Source organism: Arvicola amphibius, chromosome 8 (genome assembly GCF_903992535.2).
Source record: "Arvicola amphibius chromosome 8, mArvAmp1.2, whole genome shotgun sequence".
Classification (NCBI taxonomy): Eukaryota; Metazoa; Chordata; class Mammalia; order Rodentia; family Cricetidae; genus Arvicola; species Arvicola amphibius.
The window spans coordinates 106,274,598-106,300,632 of record NC_052054.1 but is presented as its reverse complement, the minus strand read 5'-3'; the positions used below and the strand labels follow the sequence as shown (position 1 = coordinate 106,300,632).

The following is a 26,035-nucleotide window of genomic DNA, read 5'->3' as shown; positions in this document are numbered from 1 at the left end:
GCACAGATACACATGCAGGCAAAACACCAGTGAACATAAAATAAGTTTAAATTTAAAAAGAGTTGAAGATCTTTATTTGAGATCAGAAGTCAGTTGAGGGATCAGATGACCCTCTTAAGACACCAAGGATATACTTGAGGCCCCTTGTTTAAAAGCTGTTTCTGCAACGCACAGAGATAGAGCCATAGACTTTGGTACTGAAATGAGCTGCCCCTACCTACCTGAGAAGAAAAGGCAAAATAAGAGGGATGGTAACCCTGTTAGACTCGACCTCACTTCCACAAAGGTTACATTTAACATCACCCCAGAGGAGACAAAAGTCCAGAGAGTAACATGATACACTACTGTTAATGGATGCAGTCTTCAGATAACCTTCTGGACCACAGTCTAGTTCACGGTCACGTGTTCCATTTAATTGAATCTCCCCTAGCTGCTTCAATCTGGAACAGCTCAGTCTTTCATCTTAGTGACCTAAATATTTGAATGTTTTACAGAATAATCACTGATTTTTGTCTTGCTGGTGTTTCTTCATGGTGTAGGTGGGACAGTTTGGCAAGAGCTCCACTGTACCCTGTTGAGGGGCATCCTATCAGTAGATACTTGATTCAATATATTTTATTACTGGTAATGTTCATAACAAGCACTTAGTCAAAGCGCTAGCACACTGTAAAACTACTATTTTTGTAGTTAGTTTCTTGGGACCTGGGGTTGTAAGTTCAGTGGCAGAGTACTTAACTAGCATGTTCAAAACCTTAGGTTCAACCCTCGTACTAGAGGTGGGGTTGTCTTTTAAGCCAAACATGGTGGTCTATGCCTATGATCCCAGGAGGATGAGGCAGGAGATTGCTATCAGTTTTAAGTTACTTCAAACTGCATAGTTGGTTCCAGTATAGTGAGTTCCAGGTCAGTCGTGCTACAGAGAAAAGCCATGTCTCAAAACAAGAAAGAGTGTTGGGGGAACAGAGCATGTATTCCAGGAGTGGGTAAAAAGGAGTGTCTCAATATGGAACAGTTTAGAAAGAGTTCGCCACGGGCAGGTCTCATCAGAGAGGAGTAAAGCTAGGTGTATATATCTACAGTAGGATATTAAATAAAATTCTGGAGGAAAGTGCAGCCATTTTGAAATGCCTACTCCTAGGAGTTAACTACTTGGAAATCAGTCCAGCTGACAGGATTACTTGAGCTGGATTGAAGTCAGACAAGCAGCACAAATCAGTAAACTAAGTATGCATGGGTTCCATCACCTTTACAACAATTACAATTCTGGGAGCTGGGGTAAAAAAGTTGTGGGTAAATTATCCAGGAGTGTAAGGAATGCAGAGGCATTGACCTCTTGTTGGGGCAGCACTGAAACACAGCCTTAGCACACAGAGGATGTGGTCAGTAAGGACCAGTGGATTAGGGGATTTCAGTAGCTTGAAAGGGGAAGTGTTTCAAGGTGCTGCAATGTGTATAGCTGCTCAGTGGGTGTGAGGACTAGAATACACACTGACTAGTGGAAAGCCTCCAGAGAACCACAACAAGAACAAGAGCAACTTGTTCCGTGACCCCAACAAGAACATGGAAGGAAAACAGTCAGATCAAACATGGCCAACCAATTCTCTCTGTGGCATCTCCAGGGTTTTTCTCTGTAGCCCTGGCTGTTCTGGAACTCACTCTGTAGACCAGACTGACCTTGAACACAGATCTGCCTGCCTCTTAGTTCTCCTGAGTACTGATATTAAAGGCATGTGCCACCACTGCCCAGCTTTCTCTGTGGCATCTTAAGTCAGTAAATGCTGCTGAATTACCTAGCCTTTTAAACACCACCACCCCTATTGCAGGGGGAGTATCACCTTTCTCACTGATTAGCTTGCTGTTTGTTTAATCAGTTGCAAATAGGTCAAGTAACAGGAATCAGAAATCATACAAGTAGTTGAAATAATTAAAGAACCTTGGCCTTGATCCCCACTGCATAAATGAATAATCAAACAATTAATAGATAAGTAAATAAATAAACAAGTGATAAATTGACAGAACAATCAAATCTGAAAGTAAAAGAGGGAGGAAGGAAAAGTAAAAAAGCAGACTGTACTCAGTTTGGTGTGTGTTCCTTTAAACCAGTGGCTTTCAGCGTTCCTAGTGCTGAGACCCTTTCATATAGTTCTTCATGTTATGGTGGCCTCCAACCATAAAATTATTTCATTGTTACTTCATAACTGTAATTTTACTTCTGTTATAAACCGTAATGTAAATATTTGATATGCAGGTTATATAATGTGAAACCCCTGTGAAAGGGTTGTTCGACCCCCAGGGAGTCACTATCCCAAGGTTAATAACCATTGTTTTAGACTGTGCAGTTATAGGAATTAGCTTGTAAATTGAGCAAAAGTCACACCTACCTTTGAACTTACTGGTTTCCCATACAGAGTAGTGTGGATGTACTATGACTCAAGATTTCCAGCACAGCAAGCATGGAAACAAACTTCATTTAGTTGAGTACCAGATGCAGGAATTAACTTTCCTTAGGGTTAACTTGGGGAGGTGTCCACACTGACTGTATGCACACCAGGATCCAAGTTTAGAGTACTTAGTCCTTAAGTAAAATGGCAGCCTTATTGAATTAATCATCCGTCTCTTACTCACACTGGTCAGGCTGATACTGCTATAATTAATTTGTTGACTCTCTTCCATTGATTACAATCCCCCCCACACATCGCAGGTGATTTCTTTCAGGTGATTTGTTTCTTTGTTCATCATCAAAGTCTGTCTTACCCATGAGGAAAGACATGTATGTCCAGAACATTGTGGGTAGATGGGGAAAAATTAGAGTGCAGGTCTAGTTTAGACAGTAGGACCAGACTTTGTAGGAGTTATAGGTCGTGCTAAAAAAGAATTTGCGCTGGGCGATGGTGGCGCACGCCTTTAATCCCCCAGCAGGGGCAGGCAGATCTCTGTAAGTTCAAGGCCAGCCTGGTCTACAAGAGCTAGCTCCAGGACTCCTGGGACTATTACACAGAGAAACTCTATCTTGAAACCCTTCCCCCCTCCCCCCGGCCAAAAAAAAGAAAAAGAAAGAAAGAAAAAAATTGCACTGTTCTAAGAGGGGTAATCATTGGAGCATTTTAAACAGACTATCTTTTTCATTTGTGTTAGTATGTGGAAAAGAATGTAGGAGTTAACGAAGGCAGTCAGGAGGCTATGTAGTAGTTTCAGAAGGAGTCACAGGACTTTGATTTTGATGGTGATGACTCTGGGAGAGTTGGAGACTTAGCCATTGGGCTGGTTCAGAAGAAGGAAGAGTTGATGATGACCTCTGAGTTTCTGACATGTGCAGAAGCACCTGTATTGCTACCTGATCTAAGGACAAGGGAAGAATACCAGGCAGTGGGCAGCAACATGAGTTCTGTTTTAGATAGATTGGCTTTGAGGTAGGTACTATATCATAAGACATCTAAGTAGAGACATTTTATGTCAAAATGACAAAAAGAAGGAAGGCCTCATACATGGCCTGTGGAATGCTTGCTATTTAAAGGTTTAGTTAAGAAGGACAAACTGAAAAGGAGACCAAGAAGCAAGTAGAGAGGTTGGAAAGGTGAAAATTAGGACAGGGAAGAGTGCAGTGAGCAACAAGTACAAATGCTGCAGGTGCCCAGGCATAATGAAGATGGGTAATTGCTTTTAGTAGCATGTAAGTCACTGTTGGGTTAACCAAAAGCAATAAAGTATTAGGTGTAGGAGCCATGTGGGATTGGGATGAGCAGTGAATAAGGAAAGAGATGTGGATTGTGGCAAACACGGGCAAATATTTGAGAGATTTAATTATGGGTGAAGTGTAGCTGGGAGGAGTTTGTGGTGTTCGGGAAGAGCTTATTTGGTTCTATTAAGGGCAGTCTTGACCATCGGGGGAGTTGGGAATTGGCTATATGAAAAGGAGAAGAGATAAAACCTAGGGTTCCCAAAAGGTCAGGAGGACATCAAAATCCAAAAGCAGTGAGAGGTAGTGAGTGTAATTCCATTGCCATTGTCTCCCCACCCATAATATAGCAGGAAGTGCATCTTCTGAAAAGGAAGGGGCTTTCAACTCAGAAACTTTCCATTTTGTTCCTGCCTCTCCTGTGTAAAGGCAGCTTTATTGGAATAGAATTTACATACTGTGCAGTTCACCCTTTTAAGGTGTGTAATTTCATGTCCTTTCAGTTTATTCATGGATAAATGTGACATAACTACAGTCAATTCTAGAGCATTTCACACCTCAAAATGAAACCCTTGCCCTTAAGGAATTACTCCTTTCTTAGAAACCTGTTGCTGGCAGAAGAAAGTATTGGATTTGACCTCACCTCAAATTTTAAAATCATAATGATTTCAAAATGGATAAACTAAGAGTTTCTAAGAGTGTTAAAACTTGAGTCTGACCAGAAAAAAAGGAGGCCAAAGGGCACACGCCCTTTGGGATCATAGGCATAAAACCACCAGATAATACACTCAAAAACCCTAGTGTCAGATATTTTTTCTTCTCAGTGAGAATCACTTGGAATAAAGGTTAATGAGATGGAACTGAAAAGGCAGTGCATGTAAACAGATTATAATAGAATCAATCCTACTGTTAAATGATTTCCTCTTGGTCCAGAAAAATTACATTTGGTGCTCCTAATTGCATATGAGATGCTGAACTACTCAGAAATCTGAGTACTGTAGATAATAAGGTAGATACTGGACCAAGAAAGGTAAGCTCTGCTGAACAAAGATTCTTAAGCTTTCAGAGTGGGATTGATGAAGGGCAAATTAAAGTCAAACCAGTTTGATTACTGTTTTTTAAGTCAGAGTCTCACCATATAACCTGGCTGGCCAAAGCTTGCTGTGTAAACTAAACTGGCCTGGAACTAAAAGAGATCTGCCTCTCTCTGCCATGATTAAAGGCATGCACTACTGCACCTGGTCAAAATGGTTTAGTGAAAACGATTTTGCTAAATTGACTTCATTTTATTTTTCTTATAGTCAGAAAGTATGAAATAATTTTTAACAAGATATTCAACAAAAATTTTTACAAATATGATTTGTAAGTAGTGTTGAGTAGCTACACCCCAAAATTATTATTAGATCATTACTGAAAAGAGAGGTAGTTCAAAGATATGATGATAGGCCCAGTTGTGATTCTGTCCTGTTAGGTGTTTTAGTTAGCAATTTAGGCAGGCCACAGGGGTATAACTAGACGGATGATTCAGCTGTAAAAATAATGTAATAGGCAATTTACTGGGGATCTTCAGAACACAAAGACGTCTGTGCTGCCGGGTGTTGTGCTGGTGATAATACAATTGAATGGTGATGTAGGGAGAGTGAAAACCTTACAGTGCAGTCTCATGCACGCTAGTTGGCCCATGAAGAGATTCACTCCATCCTAAGTTCTTTCTCTCTGCATTTTATGATTGCCCAGATTCTTAAAGATGCCCTTAAGCTGTGTCTGCCTCTGACAGGGAAGCAATACTGTGCCATGTGCAGAATCTTCTGTGTCATTCTGTCTGGGGCAGGGTTGGGACATTTGTTGCCCTCCCTTTCTTAGAAGAGTAATTCACAAAGTTGAGAAGGGGTTTTCTGGAGATGATAATTTGAAGGAAGATGGGCATACTGCCTGCAAATAGACCTTTGGGTGGAAGAGAAGTTACTGCATGGGACATCAGACAATATAGTGAAGCCACGTTTGTCTGATTCTGAAAGTAATAATACAGCAGTACTGGAGGTAGGGAATATGCAAAGTGATCTTGTGTGATCATTTGGTAAGAGGCTTCCATGAGTGGTCGTAGTGGGATTCCTGTGGATTGGGTAATTCTGAATACTGTCACAGGCTGGTGTCCTATAAATCTGAGTTAACTCGACCTCTAAGCTTTATTTCTTATTTCTTTTAAGGTAGATTTTTTACAGCTTTTAGGTTTTACTATTTATTCCATTCAAGGTGCCTTTATTGATCTATACCAAACCTTCTATATTTTGATGGGTTTGGTTTTTGTTTGTTTGCTTATTTGTTTTTCTGAGACAGCTTTACACAATGTAATAATATATGCTGGCCCTGAATTCACTGTGTAGCTCATTCTGGTCTTGAACTCTCAATTCTCCTGCTAGATTCCCAAGTGGTGGATTTGCTACCACCTTTTTCTGTGTGAAGTTTTTCTTTAAATATTTGCTTTGCTTCTGTAAAGCCAAGGACACGGTCAACAAGACAATGGGAAAAGATCTTTACTAACCTCACATCAGACAGAGGTCTGATCTCCAGACTATACAAAGAACTCAAGAAAATGGTCATCAAAAGAACAAAGAATCCAATTTTTAAAAAATGGAGTACAGACCTAAACAGAACTCTCAACAGAGGAATCTAAAATGGCTGAAAAACACTTAAGGAAATGCTCAACATCCTTAGCCATCAGAGAAATGCAAACTAAAACAACTCTGAGATTCCATCTTACACCTGTAAGAATGGCCAAGATCAAAAACACTGATGACAACTTATGCTGGAGAGGTTGTGGGGAAAAGGGAACACTTCTGCATTGCTGGTGGGAAGGCAAGCTGGTAAAGCTGCTTTGGATGTCAGTGTGGAGATTTCTCAGAAAATTAGGAAACAACCTTCCTCAAGACCGAGCAATACCACTTTTGTGTATATATCCAAAGGATGTTCAACCATGCCACAAGGACACATGCTCAACTATGTTCATAGCAGCATTGTTTGTCACAGCCAGAACCTGGAAACAACCTAAATGCCCCTCGAACAGAATGGATAAGGAAAATGTGGTACATTTACACAGTGGAGTACTACACAGCAGAAAAAAATAACAACATTTTGAATTTTGCAGGCAAATGGATGGAACTAGAAAACATCATTTTGAGTGAAGTAACCCAGACCCAGAAAGACAATTATCACATGTACTCACTCATAAGTGCTCTTTAAAAATAAAGCAAAGAAAACCAGCCCACAAATCACAATCCTACAGAACCTAGACAACAGTGAGGACCCTAAGAGGGACATACATAGATCTAATCTATATGGGAAGTAGAAAAAGACAAGATCTCCTGAGTAAATTGGGAGCATGGGGACCTTGGGAGAGGGTTGAAGGAGATGGGAGAAGCAAGGAGGGAAGCAGAGAAAAATGTAGAGCTCAATAAAAAGAAAAAAAATTGCTTTAAGGCATATGTTAATAACATCTTTAACTTCTGATAGTCTGTCTTTGGAAAATACAATACTGCATTAGTTGCATCTTGCAACACTGTATTTCCGTTACCTCACTTGAACTACTGCTGTCATGCATTTCTTTGTTCTGTGCAGTAACCTTAGAATATACTATTTTTGTTTTAAACAACCAAATTTCTTTAAAGTAATAGGGAAGGAAAACATATTTACTCATTTTCTTCTCTTTTCTATCTTTTAGCTTTAATGCATCTCAAAAACTCATTTTTCTTGTTCTGTTTTTTTGTTGTTTTGTTTTGAAACAGGGTCTTTAGATAGCTTTGGCCATTTTAGCACATATTACATAGAATTATCTTTATTTTGAAATATCTTCATTGGGGTATAAAATTCTAGGATGATAACTTACTGGATTGTATGTTTTTCTCAATAGTTCAAGCAATTCTCCACTATCTTTTGAGTTACATATTTTCTGTTAAGTCTGTTGTCATTCTTTGGTTTTCTTTGTCTGTGGTCCTCCCCCTCACCACTCCCTTCACCACCTAACAGCTACTTTTTAAGATTTTCTCTTAATCACCAGATGTAAACGTTGCATTATTCAGAATCTGTGTGCACCCCTCCTCTGGCTCTCTATCTGTGTCTCAATACATGTGTGTAGACAGATTTTCTTTGAGCCGTCAGTTCACAAATAACAACAGGGAAATATATTATTCATTATGAAAGCTTGGCCTTATTTTAGGCTTGTTTTTAACTTAAATTAATCCATTCTACTAATCTACTGCCCATACTGCTTTTTCCTTTTCTCCTGGCATCTTGCATTTATCTCCTTTTTCTTTCTTTCTCCAGAAATCCCACCTATACCTCCTGCCTAGTTATTAGCTATTCAGCTTTTTATAATACCAATTACATCAAATACATCTTCATACAATGTGGAAATATCCCACAACACATGTGCACATTTGTACATGCAGAGGCCTGAAAAGGGTGTTGGAACCCTCTGAGTTGGAGTTAGAGGCATAATAATGAAAACTCCAGTCTTCATTATTGCACAACAGATGTTCTTAACCACAGCCATTTCTTCAGCCCTTCATCTTGATACAGTCTTATTTCTTTTTACTTTTTAAAATGTGTATGGGTGTTTTGCACCACACGCATGCCTGGTGCCCAGGAGGCCAGAGAAGGACATCATATCCCCTAGAACTGGAGTTACCAGACTGTTGGGAGTAAACGTATGGGGCTGGAACTCAAACCTGGGTCCTCTGGAAGAGTAACCAGTGCTCCTAACTACTGAGCTATCTCTCCAGCCACCTTATCCCTATTCTTAGACTTGAGATTTATTTACTTTTTAATCAGTGTTTATTTTGACAGTTTTTAATCAGATTTGCATTTTTGTTTGTTTAGGGTTTTTTATTTTTGTTTTTTGTTTGTTTGTTTGTTCTGAGAAAGGGTCCCTCTATATAGTCATCACTATCCTGGAACTGTGTAGAGATGATTGGTCTTGAACTTACAGACATCTACCTGGCTCCACCTCCCAAGTTCTAAGATTAAAGGTGTGCACCTGGCAAATTCAGAATTGTTTTCATTCATCACATTTTCAAATATTCTGTCTGCCCTTTGCCCTGCTCTGGGGACTGTAGTTTTATATATATATAGTTATATATATATATATATAACTTAAAGTTACCCTAACGTTCACAGATGTGGTATTCCCCTCTATTCCACTCCCATGATTCAGTTCTGGATAGTTATTACTGCTCATCTTTGTAACATTTTCTTCTGCACTATCTTATCTGCTGTTAATATCCACTGTGATTTTAACCTCAGATATTATAGTTTCTGCTTCTAGACCTTTTATGTATTCAGTTCCTCTATTTAATACCCTTGGTTTTTCTTGATGTGTGGCATGCAGTTGTAGTGATTTTTTTTTTATCCTATTATCAGTGTTAGTTCTTTTGGTTACTTGTTACTTAGATTTCTAATTTCTCTCGCCGAGCTTAATGTTAAGATTTATTGAGTGAGATGGAAGCAGAATGCATAACTACTGAGGTAAACCGTCTTGGGGGTTCTGCTTGATGCCCTATGACTTAGAGAGGAAAGACTTTATCTTGCAGTTTACAGTCTGTCATGAAGGAAAATCAGAGCAGAAACTTAAGCAGAGGCCATGGAATAATGTTGCTTCCTGGCTGGCTTTCATGGTTTGCTCAGTTTACTTATGCTACACAAAGGTATGTGCCCAGAGGTGGCACTACCCACAGTGGGTGGGCCCTCCTACATCAATCATTAATCAAGAAAATGTCCCTATCGGCCCGTTTAATGGTGACATTTTCTCAATTAAGATTTCTTCTTCCCAGATGACTCGGGCTTGTGTAAGGTTGACAAGAAACTTAGCAGTCCAGGTTTACAGTTTCAGAGGTCTGTTGCTTTTAGACTTGGGGCAAGCCAGAAACATGACCCTGATGGAAAGCTGTCTACCTTGTGGCAGCCAAGAATCACAAACAGTAAGAGAAGAGGGGTCTAGGGATAAGGCACATTCCCAGTAATCGTCTTCCCCCAACTAGACCTTAGTTTCTCAGTAACACTATCGAATTATTATTAATCCATCACTGGGTTGATCTTCTTATGGAATTAGAGCCCTTATGATCCTATCACTTCCAAGAGCCCACCAACTATAACCAAGCTTTCTACCCATGAGTCTTTCAGGGGATACTTTAAGAGCCAAACTATTATCTAAACCCTGTACTTTTCCTTCTCCCTCATCTTTGCCTTGTACTGCTCATGTTCCCTGATACTTGGTTGTTAGTCACACACACTCCACCCCCCACCAGCTCACATGCCTCTTCTGTAGTGCTTTTCTGAACTTGAGGAACTGAACCTTGTCATTCCTATTTCTACTATACATTAATTCCCTTTCCATTTTCCACTCAGTACACATCTTCCTTCTTGTGGGGAGTGCATGCTGCTTTCTTTCATGTACACACGTGTAGTATCTAGCTACTGAGGACAGAGATGGAACTTACATCTTATCATATTATCATACTTAGATCTGAGGGTAGATAATGTAAAAAATGGATTTTTAGCTTACACCGATATGATTGTATGTTTTTGTTGAAATAAATTATTTTTCTTCTGCATCTTCCTCCCAAAATCAGGCTACAGAAGAAGTTTCCAAAAATTTGGTTGCCATGAAAGAGATTCTGTATGGCACAAATGAAAAAGAACCTCAGACAGAAGCAGTAGCTCAGCTGGCCCAAGAGCTATACAATAGTGGACTCCTTAGCACTCTAGTGGCTGATTTACAGCTCATTGACTTTGAGGTAAGAAATCCGTTTCTCAATTTTCAAAAACATGTTTTGTGGTCCTCTTCCATACACTATCCTTTGAGACATTTTAAGATCCCTGCTGACCCAAGGACTTCTGACCTTTGCACACACATTTCACCACAGTGTATGTAAAGTTTCTTGGGTGTCTGTGATGCCCTTTGATTTAGGTTGTATTTCATAAACAGCTTCTCTCTGGTTCAAGGAATGAGCAGTTCAAAGAAAGTCATAGAATGTTAGAAGAGCCTAAAAAATGTCTGTGAGAGCAGAGATCATGTATTTTGTGTTTTGTGCTTTTAAATTTTTTATTTAGTATTATGTTGAAATAGCAGATTTTATTGACAATTCTGCATTTCTGACTTCTATAAAATATTTCTCTGGTAATATTGGGTCTGTACTCGTTGGCCTCTCAGCTGAAGCAGCACAACCACCAAGCCATTCATTCTTGGTCTAGCTGCAGACAACACAGCTTGCTTTTTCTCCAGGGGCCTGCTTACCCCCCCCACACACACACCCCATTTTGTTGCCTCAGCTTATACAATTGGATCATGACATGTTAGTTGTTTAGTGAGTTCATGACGATAATGGCACTTGATTCCAGCCTAGAAAACATGTACAAAGAACTCTTCATGCTCACAAGCAGCCTCTTTGGCTTCTTGAGTGTGCCTTAAGTCTGTGTTTATCAGCCCAAGTGAGTAGATGTCTGTTTTGGCGGGGAGGGGTATGATATGATATAATTTGAAGAAGGGAAGGGTGGCTACTTCAGTAATCCTTAAAATAAAGAAAAATAAACATTTTTGTTCTACTCTAGAAAAGGCAGAACTAAGCTGTTTCCATGTATAAGTCAAATTCTAACAATTTATTTTCTCTCTAACTTGAGCATTACATTTGGGATATCGATCCTTCTCCTTTGTCTCTACCCATTTTGTTCCCTAACTGAACACTGAATTTAATACTCATTTGAGACTTTAGAGGCATCAGGGTTTTTTGGGTTTGGTTTTTGTTTTGTTTTGTTTTTTGTTTTTTTAAGTGTGTGCCTTGGGACTGATTTGGAGAAATTACCATTACTGCACCTGAGCCAACAAAGGCCCCAGGGCTTCAGTGCCCTCTGGGCTTCCTCAGCCTTCTGACAATGGCTGTTCTGAAGCATCTCTTGGGAGCCAACATTAATTTTCTAGGCAGTTTTCTGATGGTTAAGGTTCAGTAGATGATCTGTCTGTTTTGTGCAGTGGTGGTGTAAAGTTCTCATCTCTGAATACTGTTTCGTGACACTTAGTGCTTCCATTATTAATATATTTTGAGTTTTTCTGAGTGACTGAGTTTAATGAGGAGTTCATCTGCTTACTATTAAAGCTCAGCTTTTTACAGGATTCTGTGAAGCCATTACACTGAGAAACAGTCTTCTTTCTATTTCTGCAGAAGAAAGTGTACACTCTCTGTGTTATTTATAACAGAAGTATCCACTTGAGTAAGGTTCATAGCCCTATAGGTTGTAAGTGTGCTATCAACATCTGCTTTCCATACTGAGTCCGTGTGCTTCTGAGCATTAGTGGTTGTCGAAATTACTTGTGGATTGTAATGAGATTTCACTTTGTTGATAAAATTGTATTTAAAAATTATATACTATTAAAACAAAAATTGGGGGTTTTAACTAGATAAGAATTTTAATGTCTACAAATGTTGTAAAGTCAGATACTCAATCATAACTAATACACAATGGCTCTTTGACTATATTGAAGAGTGGATGGACATTTTAATATTTAGACAGGTAAATATTTTAATGATTGTATTCCTAATAGGGCAAAAAAGACGTGGCTCAAATTTTCAACAATATTCTCAGAAGACAAATTGGTACAAGAACTCCTACTGTCGAATACATCTGCACCCAACAGAATATTTTGTTCATGTTATTGAAAGGGTATGTACAATGCGATAAAGTTTATATTCTTAGTTGAAAATAAAAAGGAGAAATTGTTCGGGTGGGAAAAGATAACCAGGCTGGTAAATATGAGAAGATATCTCTCTATAGTTTTAGCTTACTTTTCTATAGCTCTTGAACATACTGCCCTTTTAAAGTTTTGACCTGTAAGCTAAACTAACACAAACATGCCCTATAGATGTAAGCTTGAAATTGGGTGAATTGTGAGCCCTTAAGCAAGAAGTATAGCCTTATTTCTATCTGTAAGATTGAAACGATTGAAGTTCACTGAAATCGCAACCAAGTTGTGAGTCCAAAGATGCCTCCTCTGCACCCGACCTGCACACCTCACAACAGTGAAACAATCTAGTGGGGCATGTGTGCTTCTCACCCTCGCTCAGCAGAGCGTGCGCTATAGGGCCGTCACTGTGCGTCTTCCAGGAGCTACTCCTGGATTAAGCAGGCATTCATGATTTGGGTAGTTGTCCACTTCAGAAACAAAATGCAAACAAAAAACCCAAAGATCTAAATTTAACAAAAGTGAAAAGATCTTTCTCAGCACTGAACTTACCTGACTAGCAAGGTAGTCAGTCTCCTGCTCCACACCAGCAGGCTTTCCAGCTCTCATGATCTTCCCAGCATTGGCAGTGTTCTGCTAAACTAGTGGGCAAGCATGTTACTGGCACAACTACTGGTGTGAATCAGCTTGCTCCCCTCCCCCGAGCTTTATAGCTTACCTCGTGTGGATTTGTATCTCTACGGTTTAACACTTCCCCCAAGTTCAGACTTGCTTAGACAAAGTATGAGTCAATGCAATGACATGTCACATGCCAGCATACAGCTTCCCCCTTTCTGTTTCTACTCATCCATGTTGCTTCTTCATGTGTTGCTGTACAGAACTTTTGTTGTATCAGTCCACTGTCCCTGTGGAAACGTGCTGAGTAGTGTGAAATTTGGGTGTTTTTAGAACTGTTATTAAAGCCAGAATTTCCCTTGCCATAGAACCCAGAGGTTTATTAAAATCTACAAAATAGTTAATGCTTCCTATTATTTCATGATTTAATATAAATATTTTTAGGTTGTATATAAAATAAAAAAACTAGTGTCTCATTGTGTAACCCTTGTTGGCCTGGAGCTCATAGATCTACCTACCTCTGCTTTCTGAATGCTAAGATTAAAAGCATGAGCTGTCACTCTAGGCTAAAATAAAATTGTTTGATTTAAAGTTTAAAGCTCTCATCTGAGCTGGTTAGATCAGAGTCCTCAGCCACAAGGAAAAAGGGAAAGCCTGAGGCTGAAGCTTAGCTTGAGACTCACTCCCACATTACTTTCCTACCCAAACCCCTCATCAGAGTCATTGTCCTTTTGCCATTCCTGCTTGCTGTGGTCCTTATTCTTTCCTCCATACTGACTGTATTGTTCACCCATTCCATCAGGTCTATGCTGTGTATGTACCATGCAGGCTGTAACAACCACACTATCTGTCTTCTACACATCTGCTGGAGCAATCCAGTGCCCAACTTTTATATTCCTTGGTTTTAACAAAATGAGTTTGTTTGAATTGTTTGGTTGGTTGGTTTGGTTTTTCGAGACAGGGTTTCTCAGTAGCTATCTAGCCTGTCCTGGAACTCGCTCTATAGACCAGGCTGGCCTTGAATTCACATAGATCCGCCAGCCTTTGCCTCCTGAGTGCTGGAATTAAAGGCGTGCACCACTACTGCCCAGCTAAATTTTTTTTTTTTTTTTTTTTTTTTTTTTTTGGTTTCTCGAGACAGGGTTTCTCTGCAGCTTTAGAGCCTGTCCTGGAGCTAGCTCTTGTAGACCAGGCTGGTCTCGAACTCACAGAGATCCGTCTGCCTCTGCCTCCCGAGTATAAATTTTTATTTTTAAACAAGAGTTACAAACTGAATTTTAGAAATAAAACTGAGCTTTCTACTAACCTATGAAAGTTAATCCCTCATTTTCTAAAAATATATACCCTTTATTAAGCAACTGGGTCATTTGTTCTGTAGAAAACTACTTAATTTAGTAGAATGTGATGGCATGTCTATTCCATCACTTGGAAGCAAAGGCTTTCCCCAAGGTCCCCGTCATTTTGTTGTTGTGCTGCATAGAAAATTTAACAGGCCAGCCTGAGCTCCATAGTGAGACTGTCTCTGAAAAATTAGTGTTTTAGTCATGTATTTTAAATTTACATTCCTATGGTTTTGTTCAGAATGTCTCATCACTCTCATCCCTTAGAGCTGGTGGTTAAGATTCATATTCACCGTGAGCCAAGCATGAGTTCTTGATGGTGATGCCACACACTGCCTGTTGCCTGTTGTTGGCACCCATTGCCCCACTGAAATGAGAGTGATCGTGGGATACAGGTCTTGTCTGTCTGTCCATTTTTAGTTTGCTATCAAACTTTCACCTAATGATTTTTATACCTACCAAGGATATTATCCTGATTTAAAATATCAGTTTACTAGGCCAGATGTGGTATCACAGGCCTTTAACCATAGATCTCCATGAGTTTGATGCTAGCTCGGACTACGTAGCAAGTCCCTGCCTCCAATCAGTCAGTCAGTCAGTACATACATACATACATACATACATACATACATACATACATACATACATAAATGAATGAGAGTTCACTATAGATTCTTGTATTGCTTCTTCTAATTAAATGTTTTTCTTCCATAAAGCAAAACCACTCCACAGTGATGACTTTGCTATCTATAATCTATATGGCCAGTGCCATTATTTTAATTTGTTGGTGCTCCAGCCACTAACTTGAATAATCATTGGATATATTGTTATTAAGCGTTGTTATTAACTCAAAATAGATACTAGATGTTGTGTCAGTTACTTTTCCAATTGCTATACTAAAATAATCCTGGCAAACAATGTAAGGAAGCAAGGGTTTGTACTTGTAATCACAGGTGGAGAGTATAGTGGAGAGAGCTTGAAGCAGCTGGTCACATTGCACCACAGTCAGGAAGCAAAAAGTGACAAATGCTTTAGTCCAAGACTGTAGGCGTAGCTCATGGAGTGGTGCTGACCACAGTTAGGGCAGTCTTCCCATTTCACATAGTCAAGATCCTCCTTCATAAGCATGCCCAGAGTCTAACCCATCTAGATGGTTCCTCACAGGTGTGCTGATTCTTATCCTGTCAAGTTGACTGTCAGTATATTAACCATCACAAACATGTTTTAGTCCATTGTAAATATTTTTAAAATTTACATTGTCCCATCTTAGGTCGTTGTGTGCTCCTTTGGTTGACTCCTTTGTTCTTTTGGCAGAGCCCAGTTTGTCCTGTGATGGCTTCTTTGCCTTCTGCTACCTTACTCATTTTATATGATCCTGTCTGACCTGAAAGGTAGCATTCTTTAAGAAGCACTGTAAGCCACCTTTTAAGATATCTGTCGTTGGCTAGGTGTGCTGCTAATTCTAGTGTGCATATGGGAAGTACTGGCATTTGGAAACAGTAGGATTTTATTGGCTATTTAAAATCGAATGTGATCTCCAATCTAGTGTTAACAGGTTGTACCTCATGACTGTTTGCCTTGTACTCACTGGCTTATGGTTTAATCATTGAGACAGGTTTGACAAACTCCCATCAAAACCTGCCAAACTTGTGCCAGACACCTTACACTTGTCCTGCTAGTCTTCAGTTTATTAGAGATAAGCAAGATTAATGATGTAATCAGCTATCTCGTGAACAGAAATTTTAATCAAATAAGAGCCAGTCAGCATGCTGAGTGCCTTGCCCTAAATGAGGCAGAAGAATGCAGTCCTGCTCTTGTTGAGGATCCAATGAACATATGTACAATTAAAAGATAAGGGTAGTGCTAGTAGGCAACAAGTTAATACTGCAGGATTTCAGAGAATAAGTGAGTCTGCAAGGGTTGGTAAAAGGAAAGGATCTTAGAATTGGCATTACAGAGAACTTAGAATTCACATAGACAGAAAGAAGAAAGTGTCCTGATGGCATACCACTGGTGTAAAGTTCCAGGGCAGGAATGAATACCATGTGATCAGCAGCATTTTATGCCAGGCAAGGAGATGGCTTGACCCAGAGCAGTAGATACAGTAAGGGGCAGGCTCAACAGTGAGCTCAGAAGTCTGTTTGGCTGTAGTTTTGAACGGCTAGAAATGCTGGTGGTGAACTTGTTAGATTGGTGGATGGTTTGAGGCAAAGCTTGAGCAAATGTGCCGGTTAGAACATTCATGAGTTAAGGCAGCAGTGGGAGAATAGATGGAAGGAAATAAAACTAAGAGACTTCAAAAGAAGTGTGAAAAGTCCTAGATGATTCCAAACATGGAAGTTCTTGAAAGTTAAAGATTTGGAGTAGGATATCAAGAAGGGAAGTTTTTAAACTTCATTGTCTAATAGTTAATTTTAAATTATGGCTATTCCATCTCATTTGCATTAGCCGCCTTTCAAATGTTCATTAGCCATCAGTGACTTAGTAGCCAACATAACGGACAGCATGTGTACAAAATACTAACCACATGGAAGGTCTGTTAGACAAGGTGTCGGAGAAAAAGCAGCACTGCCAAAATGTAGGGCTGAAAGGGCAGGGCAGTTGGGTCTTGGTTTTTTTAGTGTAGGGATGAGATTTCATGCAATTCTTTACTTGAGACTGTCAGAGACATTAGAAAATAACCACAGTTCAGGGAGTGGATGGAGGGAAGGAAACTCAGTCATGGTGGTGGGGGCCATGAGATTATGGGCTTTCCTTAACAGGTGAAGACCTCAGCAGAAAGAAAGGGGAACCACCAGCAAGATAAAAAGGAGAACTGGGAGGAGGTTTTTTTCTTCCCTATTTTTAAAGAGGGGGATAGTGCTGGGTGGAGTATTACCCAGCATTCACAAGGCTGGTTTGGTCTGGTCACCAGAACCAAAAAGAGAAAGACAAGATAGGTGAGCAAAGATCAGCCCCATCAGAACATTGAACAGATGGCTCTTGGTTAGTCCTGTTGTAGCCAAGGGGAAGTCTCTGCTGGCCAAATAATTATTTCACTAGAGTATTGGGAAACGTTTGGCTACCAAAAAACAAACAGGCAGAAAAACCTATGGGAGCTTGTCGGTGGGAAAGAAATAGAGCCGATGTGTATACGTGGAGGGATGAGAGCACCCTTTCTGAACAGGTGTCAGCCTATGAGGCGGTGTGCTTCGAGAAGGGAAGGCCCTGCTCACTGTGAGGTTTTCTTTTTGGTCATAAGGGAAGAAATGCTGAGACAGAGCTGAAAATAAAGGAAAAGGATTTGGAGAGTTGTTGAGGAGGCTCCTCTGTGTCCTCTAGGGTCCCCAAGTTCTCTGTGATGGAGATGCTCTGTAAAATCCTTAGAATGAGGCTTGAAGTTTTATGGGATTTACATGTTTCCAAGAGTCTGGAAGTACTGATGTGAATGTTGAAACAATGAAGTATATACATGCTTTATATTTGATGGACCTGTATTTATACTATGTTTATACTGAACTCCTGAATTTGGGAAGAGTATTCTGTATTACCCTTCTATTCAGTTTTTTGGTTCCTCTGGTTGTTGTGAGCACAGTAGATAAAAGCTAAGCTCACAGACAGTGTTATTCTGGTACTTGTAGATGTTTTCAAACTCAGAACTTCTACTCTTGTGGTCTCTACCATAGCACATTTTTTTTATTGAAGAGAGCTGTCCATCTCTGCACACAGCTGTAGGTTCCAGATTAAGTGACCCTGCTGTATACTCTGGAGAGAAATACTTTTTGTAATCTACTGTGGTCACTTAGTTAGGAGTGTCTGAAACTTGTGTTGAGAAAGTTTGAAGTGCTCACTTTTGCTCTTTTTGAAAGAGCCAATCATATATGGCTTTTATTTGTTATGTTTTGTTTTTACAGGTATGAATCTCCAGAAATAGCTCTCAATTGTGGAATAATGTTAAGAGAGTGCATCAGACATGAACCACTTGCAAAAATCATTTTATGGTCGGAACAGTTTTATGATTTCTTCAGATATGTTGAAATGTCAACATTTGACATAGCTTCAGATGCATTTGCTACATTCAAGGTAACATTTAAAGACTCGAATTCTAAACACACTTGCGAGTGAGAGCGGGTTTGCAGTTTCACTGTATACATGACTGCCCTCTAGTGGGAGCAGAGATGTATTTTATGAATTGGTCTGTTTCTGGTATTTGGAGTAAAACCACACACATACAATACTTAAAATGTGGAAAAATTAAATTCTCAAATCTTATCGGAAAGGCGAAAGTCCTGTAAGGTCAAAAGTGCACTTTCTTGTTAAATTATCCACTAAATATGATATAGATAATATACAGACTACCCAACAACCAGGCTCTTTCTAGTGATGGGACGTTCTGCAGTACTTCCTTTGGTTAGCACTAGGTGGGTGATGTACTTTGCCTCTGCTCAGAGGCCATGTTCTTTGGAATACATGTTATCAAATACTAAAACCACATTCAGTATGGAGAACCTCACTATTGTTGACAGAACCAAGGCAAGGTTTACCTCCTCACACCAGAGCTAACTGGTCACAGCAAAGGAACAGGGTCACCTCTGCTGTCCCCTGTCCCCATCACTTACCTCCCCGCGGATTTACACTGAGTGCACATGTGTGACCACACCAGTTTCTTTAGCTGCAAGCTTCTGTTTATGGTGTGTAAATGAAGCAGCAATCTTGTGTTTTCTTTTTCCAATGAGAATAGATGTATTACATTCCCTTAAATGACCTTATAAGTTGTTGAATTAGTGGTTAGTATACTTCCATGTAGCTCACTCACACTCAGAAGCCATGGACACTTATACATTGAGAAAAGCTCGCTTTCCTAGTAAGAGCTCAGCTTTTTAATAAAGAACCCCTGAGATAAGGACTTGGACTCTGGGTAAAGTACGTATGTGAGGGTGGTGAATACATTAGAACAGGATGAAGGCATGGGGACTGGCCAGTAGGGTTTCAGCCTGCGTGAGAATAATGTCACAGTGTGAGTGGTGCCAGGGATATATCTCCCAGCATCAGTACAACTTCTGCAGAAACTTTAGGTAAGACTTCACATACATATATGTAACTGTCATATACAAAGCAAAATGCAATGAATTTGAGATCATAACATAGAGTGGTCACTATGATGTCTTAGGTATCACCGCAGTGGTGGGATAGGACTCATAATTATAATGCATTGATGGAAGGGAGTGCCCCATTCAGGAACAACAGCCCAGCATGAAGGGAGGTATAGTAGCACCCGTGTCAAGGAGAGTACCCTCTGTGGAAAGACAGCCAGGATCCCGAGAATGGCAGCACTCTGGGTGCAGGAGGGTGAGGGAGAATGCAGCCAGCCCCCTGACCACGTGGAAGATGACATGCTCCTGGCACAGATAGCCAAACTGGCTCTAAGGTGAGAGGTATGTGCTAGCTACATGCCGGAAATGTGATATCTGATGGTCTTGTGTGGCCTTGCTGATACTTTCATCTCAGTCAGGTTTGCTTCTTCCATTTCTTGAGGAGACTCAAGAAGATGGTGGTGATGGAGCTACTGTGGGTAACACAGTCCATCGGGTTATGGTGGCAAGAAAGGGAAGGATTTGGCAGAGCCAGGCAGGTGGTCTCTCCTTGAATAAAAGAAATTTCAAAGCCCACTTTGGATTCAGTGGGTGAGCTTGAGAAGACAGCTCTGAGCCAGTCTGGCGCTAGATCTCAGTGTTCCTGGTGACACAGAAAGGGGGAGCTCATGAGAGGCTCCCAGTAATGTATAGAGCATGGCCCATAGGCAAGGAAGAGAGAGAGAGAGAGACCTACCATATAATCTCAGACTAGCTAAATACCAGATAGATCCAAGCTACCTTATTCCCTGACAGAAACTCTGGTTAGAGCAGGAGGACCACACTCAGGGACAGCCCAGCAGTTTCCCAGCAAAGGTGCCTGTGAGCAGTGATCAGGGCCTCTCCTTTCCTGTTGTAGGTATCCATCTGCAGGGGTGACTTTCTGCATGTTGTCTTTTGAGAAAACATACTCTTGTACAGTTTTCAGACACATGCAGCTTGTAGAACATTAAAACCATCCTTTCTAAGAGGGTCCAGGATCCAGAGCTAGAATGAGTACTGAGCTAGTAAACCAGGTGGCCAAATACTTGCTAGTGACTGGGGGTTTGTATTAAGAGATGGAAAGAAGATTTGAAAGCTGACAGATATTTGCAGTTTTCCAGAATGAAAGAACAAATTCCACCCAGAAAACTCAGTAGAGCTTAGAGCTTGATATTACAGTTGTGATGGGTCTAGAGAGTGTTTCCAGAGAGATGATTTGTAAGCATTGAAAGGGAATTTATGACTGGAGAGATGGCTTTGTGGTAAAGAGCACTGGCTGCTCTTCCAGAGGTCCTGAGTTCAATTCCCAGCAACCACATTGTGGCTCACAACTATCTGTAATGAGATCTAGGCCCCTCTTCTGACATGCAGGCAAAATACTGTATACATAAAAAATAAATGAACTCTCTAAAAATTTTTTCATTAAAAAAAGAGCGAGAAAAGAGAGAGAACCTGTTTATCTCATTCATGGCTCACTAAGAGGAGTTTTATCTGCTAATCCTAAGAGTCCCCAGGTCAGGCATGCTAAGGGTGTGTCTGCTTATTAAAGTGAGGTAAGAGACAGGTCCACAAGTCCACAGCACTACCACAGTCTTTGCAGCAAGCAAGTTGATGTTAAGGGACTCCTTCCTGAGAGCTTGAGGGCATAATGGATAGTTACTAACAGATATCCTCCAGGAGACAAGTGCCTATGCATTGGTAAATTGAGTGCTACCACACAGGGTGAGTTCTGTAGCAGATCTCTGAGGGTTCTCCCATCCAGCTAAAGGGGGACTGGGTATACTCATCAAGAATGTAGATGTTGACTGGTAATTGGATGCAAAGCTTGCTGACGATCTTGAGAAGCCCATATAGAACAGGATGAAACTAAATGCAGACAACTTGAGTATCTAACTTTATAAATACAAGATGATCGAGGCGGTGGTATGCACCTTTAATCCCAGCACTCGGAAGGCAAAGGCAGGAAGGCGGATCTCTGAGTTCGAGCTAGCCTGATTACAGAGTGAGTTCTAGGACAGGCTCCAAAGATGCACAGAGAAACCCTGGGTGGGGGAGAGGGGGGGGGGAGGGAGGGAGGGAGGGAGGGAGGGAGAGAGGGAGGGAGGAGGGGGAGAGAGAGGGAGAGGAGAGAGAATAAAGTAAATAAATACAGGATGGGGAAGTAAAGCATAATAGTGAATGACTTAATTGTTGTTCTGCTCCAGCTGAGGGGCCAAGGAATACAGAGACAAATTTTACAAAAGTCAGAGATTCAGAATTGTGAATAAAACCTGCTATTTCAACATACTAAATAAAAGCATTTAAAAGTAGTGCCTAGCAAGCACAAAACACAGTGCTCTCTGTTGTAATGTCTTCTTATATTCCGTGTCAGTTTGCTTATACTGCTCATTCCTTGGCCCAGAGAGGTAAAGCGTAATGGTAACAGTCACTTCTAAGTGAAATAATTACTGAGGACATTTATTACTAGATTATGATTATCCTTTTTCGAGAGTCCTATCATCCTCGTAAGAACCTGGAGATGGTGGTAGTCAGGCAGTGAGTGCAAAGGCCAGAATTTGAACCCAGGCAGACTTCAGAGCCCACTTTAAAAATTCTGAGTGTGCTCAGTAAAATCAGTGTGATGGCACCCAGCGCTCCATGTGATCACAGGAGAATGACAGGAGCAGCCCCTTGTCTCAGTCTCAGTTTCAAGTAACAATGTATAGATGTTTCCTTCCACATTATTGTGAGGTGTGCTTAGACAGATAGGTAACTTTCAGAAAGGGATTAGAGACTCAGAACCCTGTCATTCAAGGAGTGGCTAAAGGAATGGGTACCTGCCATGAGACTTATTGAAGGGGCGGGGGAGGGGGGAGTTGTTCCGGCTGCCCGGCTAGCTTAACCCCCGGAATAATCACACAGAAATTGTATTAATTAAATTACTGCCTGGCCTATTATCTCTAGCCTCTTATTGGCTAACTCTCACATCTTGATTTAACCCATTTCTAATAATCTGTGTTCACTACAAGGTCATGGCTTACTGGGAAATTTTGCATGTCTGACTCTGGTAGCTCCATGGTGGTTCTCCCTCTCTGACTGTCTTTCTTCCTCCCAGAATTCAGTTCTGTCTTCTCTACCTATCTAAGTTCTGCCCTATTCAGGCCAAGCAGTTTCTTTATTAATTAACCAGTGAAAGCAACACACAAACAGAAGGACCCCCTATGCCAGACACTGCTTGTATTTGAAGTCGGGTCCTCTAGAAAGTAGATTAAACCCAGTCTGTTTACTCCAGCCATTTCTGAAACATAGGGACAGGTTTGTTTGGGGTTTTTTTGTTTTGTTTTGTTTATTTAAGGTACCTGGAAGGACAGCCTTGGGTGCTGGGAACCAAACTCTTATACAACCCTAGCCTTTAACGGCTGAGCCATCCCTCCAGGCCTAGACAGGTTTAACTCTAGCCCAGAGAACTTTATGACCCTGTGACCTCCAAGGGGAGAACTACACAGGTAGATTTGGGTTCCATGTCCTTGGCATAGTCAAGCATTAAATGGGCCCTGGAGCCATCTTATTTGCCAAGGCTCTGAAATAAGCCCCTTCTGGGAGGCAGCAGCATTGTTTCCGGAGCTCCAGGACCACCTCTTCACCCTTCCTGAACTTAGGGCCATTAGTGCTTTAGCCACCTTAAAAGGTGGCCGCTCTCTCTGCTAGACTTCAGACACAGTCCGCATAGCCGTTCCTCCAAGTTGTACTGGGGAATTCTGGTATGTGTTTTGGATCCTTTTTCTCCCCTCTGTCTACCTCAGACTAGACCAAGTTTTCTGAGTCACTGACCCCACACTAGCTACATGTCCTTTACCCTTCCCTTTTGCTGCCACCTACTCTTACCCCCAAGAGATGGAGGTACTGCCAAAGACTCCATCTTTCCTTTACCAGTGTATTGTTGGCTATTTTTTTTTTTTTTTTTTGGTTTTTCGAGACAGAGTTTCTCTGTGGCTTTGGAGCCTGTCCTGGAACTAGCTCTTGTAGACCAGGCTGGCCTCGAACTCACAGAGATCCGTCTGCCTCTGCCTCCCAAGTGCTGGGATTAAAAGCACACGCCACCACCGCCTGGCTTGTTGGCTATTTCTTAGCAAGCACTCATTTCCAATGAGTCTGCTGCCATCCGAGACCTTGGATGTCTTCACAGAGGACTTTCATGCTGTTATACATAAGGTTCAACTCCTTCCTGCTTTAGCTGCCCAGAGTACCCCCTTCAGTCCCATCCACCCATGACACCATAGAAATTTGCTTCCCAGATGGGTCACAGTCTGAGTTCCCAGATGATAAATATATGAGTGGAGACATGTTGGAGGTCTCCCTTTCTGCCATGTGGCTCCTCTCTATACCATAGGCTTTTCCGTCTTAAAGCAGATACTTTGTGCTGACCTGTTCTGAAGCTCAAGACTCAGTTGAGAGTCAGCATCTCTTAGATACCCTCTCTCTTAGTCGTTTTTAGACTGTGACCAGAGAGCAGTGGGCTTTGGTTGCACTGACTCAGATTATCCACAAGAAGGAAGTGGCACTCACTGTATACAGATATATTAATCTCTTACTACATCCATCTGTCCATCCATCCAGTTTCTCAGTGTCTGACTTATTTTAGGCATTGTTCTGAGGTCTGGGGATTCAGCAGTGGCTTGTAAATTTAATTTAAGGCCTGTCCTTGTGGTACCTACTCACGGGGAGACCAGCCTTTAACCAACCATGGTAGCAGGCTAAAGAGTGGGGGATGCTCTTTGATGGGCAGGCTTAGATGTTTTCTCTGTTGATACCTTCCTTTGATGTCTTTATGTTCCTTTCTGCATTGTAACCATTGATACTTGCTAATCTGGCCACACTACCACTTTCCTTTCTGCCTGTGACAGGAGAGATTGTAGTATCTGCCAGGTGGAGGTCCTGTATGTGAAGTCGGATTGAGCAGCAGATGTACTGAAGGTTTATGTAAAGTGACTGCTGCCTCTCCAAAGATGCTAAAACTAAATTCTGTTTAATTTTACCTGTTTAATTCTCACAGGAGACTTGGGAAGAATTACCAAAGGTTCCTTCCTGAACTTCGCTATTTAAATGAGGGAATTTAGCACAAATCCATCCAGCAGTTTAAGCAGCTGTAAATCTTTGGGGTTGGGTTAGAAACCTTCTTAAAAAGCGTACTGTGAAGAACGTTCAAGTCACGCTTTCCCAAATATGTCTTCTGATTTACTTAATTACTAAGTCTTGCTCTTACTGGGCAGTTCTTAAGTGCCAAAAACTTAAAGCTTGTAAAAATCAACATGACTAGAAATAACAGTCTAATGGGGGGGGGGTACTAAATAATCACACAAGCAAATGTAGAGTCACAACTGTGATCCATCAGGAAAGGTTTTCTGAGGAAGTGATGCTAAGTCAGAGGTCAGGTCAGGAGCAGGTGACTGGACATGCAGAAAGCCTTTGTGAAGGGAGGTTATCAGGAGGTGAGTGGCAGGTCAGTTCTATGCAGATGAGGAGTCCCAGTGAATCTCCTCAAAGGAACTCAGGCTGGTGTGCTGCGGTCCATGCACAAGACCCAGGCCAGTGCCACCCTCGACCTAACTCCAAAGAGCCCTAAGGAGGTTTAAACAGTTCTCACCCAGAGAGACCAAGGTCATTTCATGGTCCTGAGAAAAAATCATAATGAAATATTAAGTACTGTCTGCTAATATTTAACAACATTTTATCAGGCAATTTGGCAAAGAATATTTTAGAATTCTTTTTTTCTAAGAAAACATTAATGGAGAACAACTATAAAAATACGTCGTTTTCTTTTCCTAGGATTTACTCACGAGACATAAATTGCTCAGTGCAGAATTTTTGGAACAGCATTATGATAGAGTAAGTATGTATTACATCTGTAAACTTTTAACAGAAATGAAATTAGCTTAAATGGAGGTTTAAGGTAGGTTTTGTTTCAGAATGTATGACTCTATGGTGTTTGTAAATGATGCTGTAACAACAGGGAGTACTACTAAGTCTGAAGCAAAATTTGATCTGCGTCTTGTATATTTTCTTATTTTAGAAGAGGGAAGTGGTCATTTTTGCTCCTGAGTTATAATCTTTTTTTATTTAAAATGCAAAGAGAATTTAATCTGACATTTTTTACTTTCTTCTTTCTTTTTCGTCAGTTGCTCCATACAAAAGAAAGAGGCAGCAGCTGATGGGATTTGAGCAGTGCAGGCCTAGAGTGGGCAGGACCGCAGCTTTGCTCCTGCCTCACTGCTTACTCCTTGTGCCCATGGCCAAGGCACTTACTGCTTGGGGCTCAGATGAGGACGTTGATTCCAGCTCTGTCGGTGTCAGTCAAGCCCAGCACTGGGAGCCTCCAGAGATCTGCCGGGATCCCGGTGCTGGGTGACTGCTGCCCCTCAGCTACACAGCTGCGGCAGGGCCACAGTGCCTGTGTTCACGCCTACTCACCTGCCTTCCTCTGGAGGGCTTCCCACTATGCTACAGTAGTTCCCTCCACACTGTCCGAGATCTGATAGGCACACTTAGAGGACTAAGAATAATAACTGTCCACTTAACCTTCCTATCTGCCCCACAAGACTTATTT

At 41.1% G+C, this 26,035-nt stretch overlaps 1 protein-coding gene across 2 annotated transcripts in view; it reads left to right on the top strand.

The window, feature by feature from the left end:
- Cab39 (calcium binding protein 39) overlaps nt 1–26,035 on the top strand; it is a 76,681-nt gene that overhangs the window by 42,404 nt on the left and 8,242 nt on the right. For both annotated transcript variants that reach the window (XM_038340044.1, XM_038340045.1), the window contains exons 3-6: nt 10,300–10,464; nt 12,267–12,385; nt 18,253–18,421; nt 25,258–25,317. In XM_038340044.1, the coding sequence (XP_038195972.1) occupies nt 10,300–10,464; nt 12,267–12,385; nt 18,253–18,421; nt 25,258–25,317 (513 nt within the window). The remainder of the gene's footprint in view (nt 1–10,299; nt 10,465–12,266; nt 12,386–18,252; nt 18,422–25,257; nt 25,318–26,035) is intronic.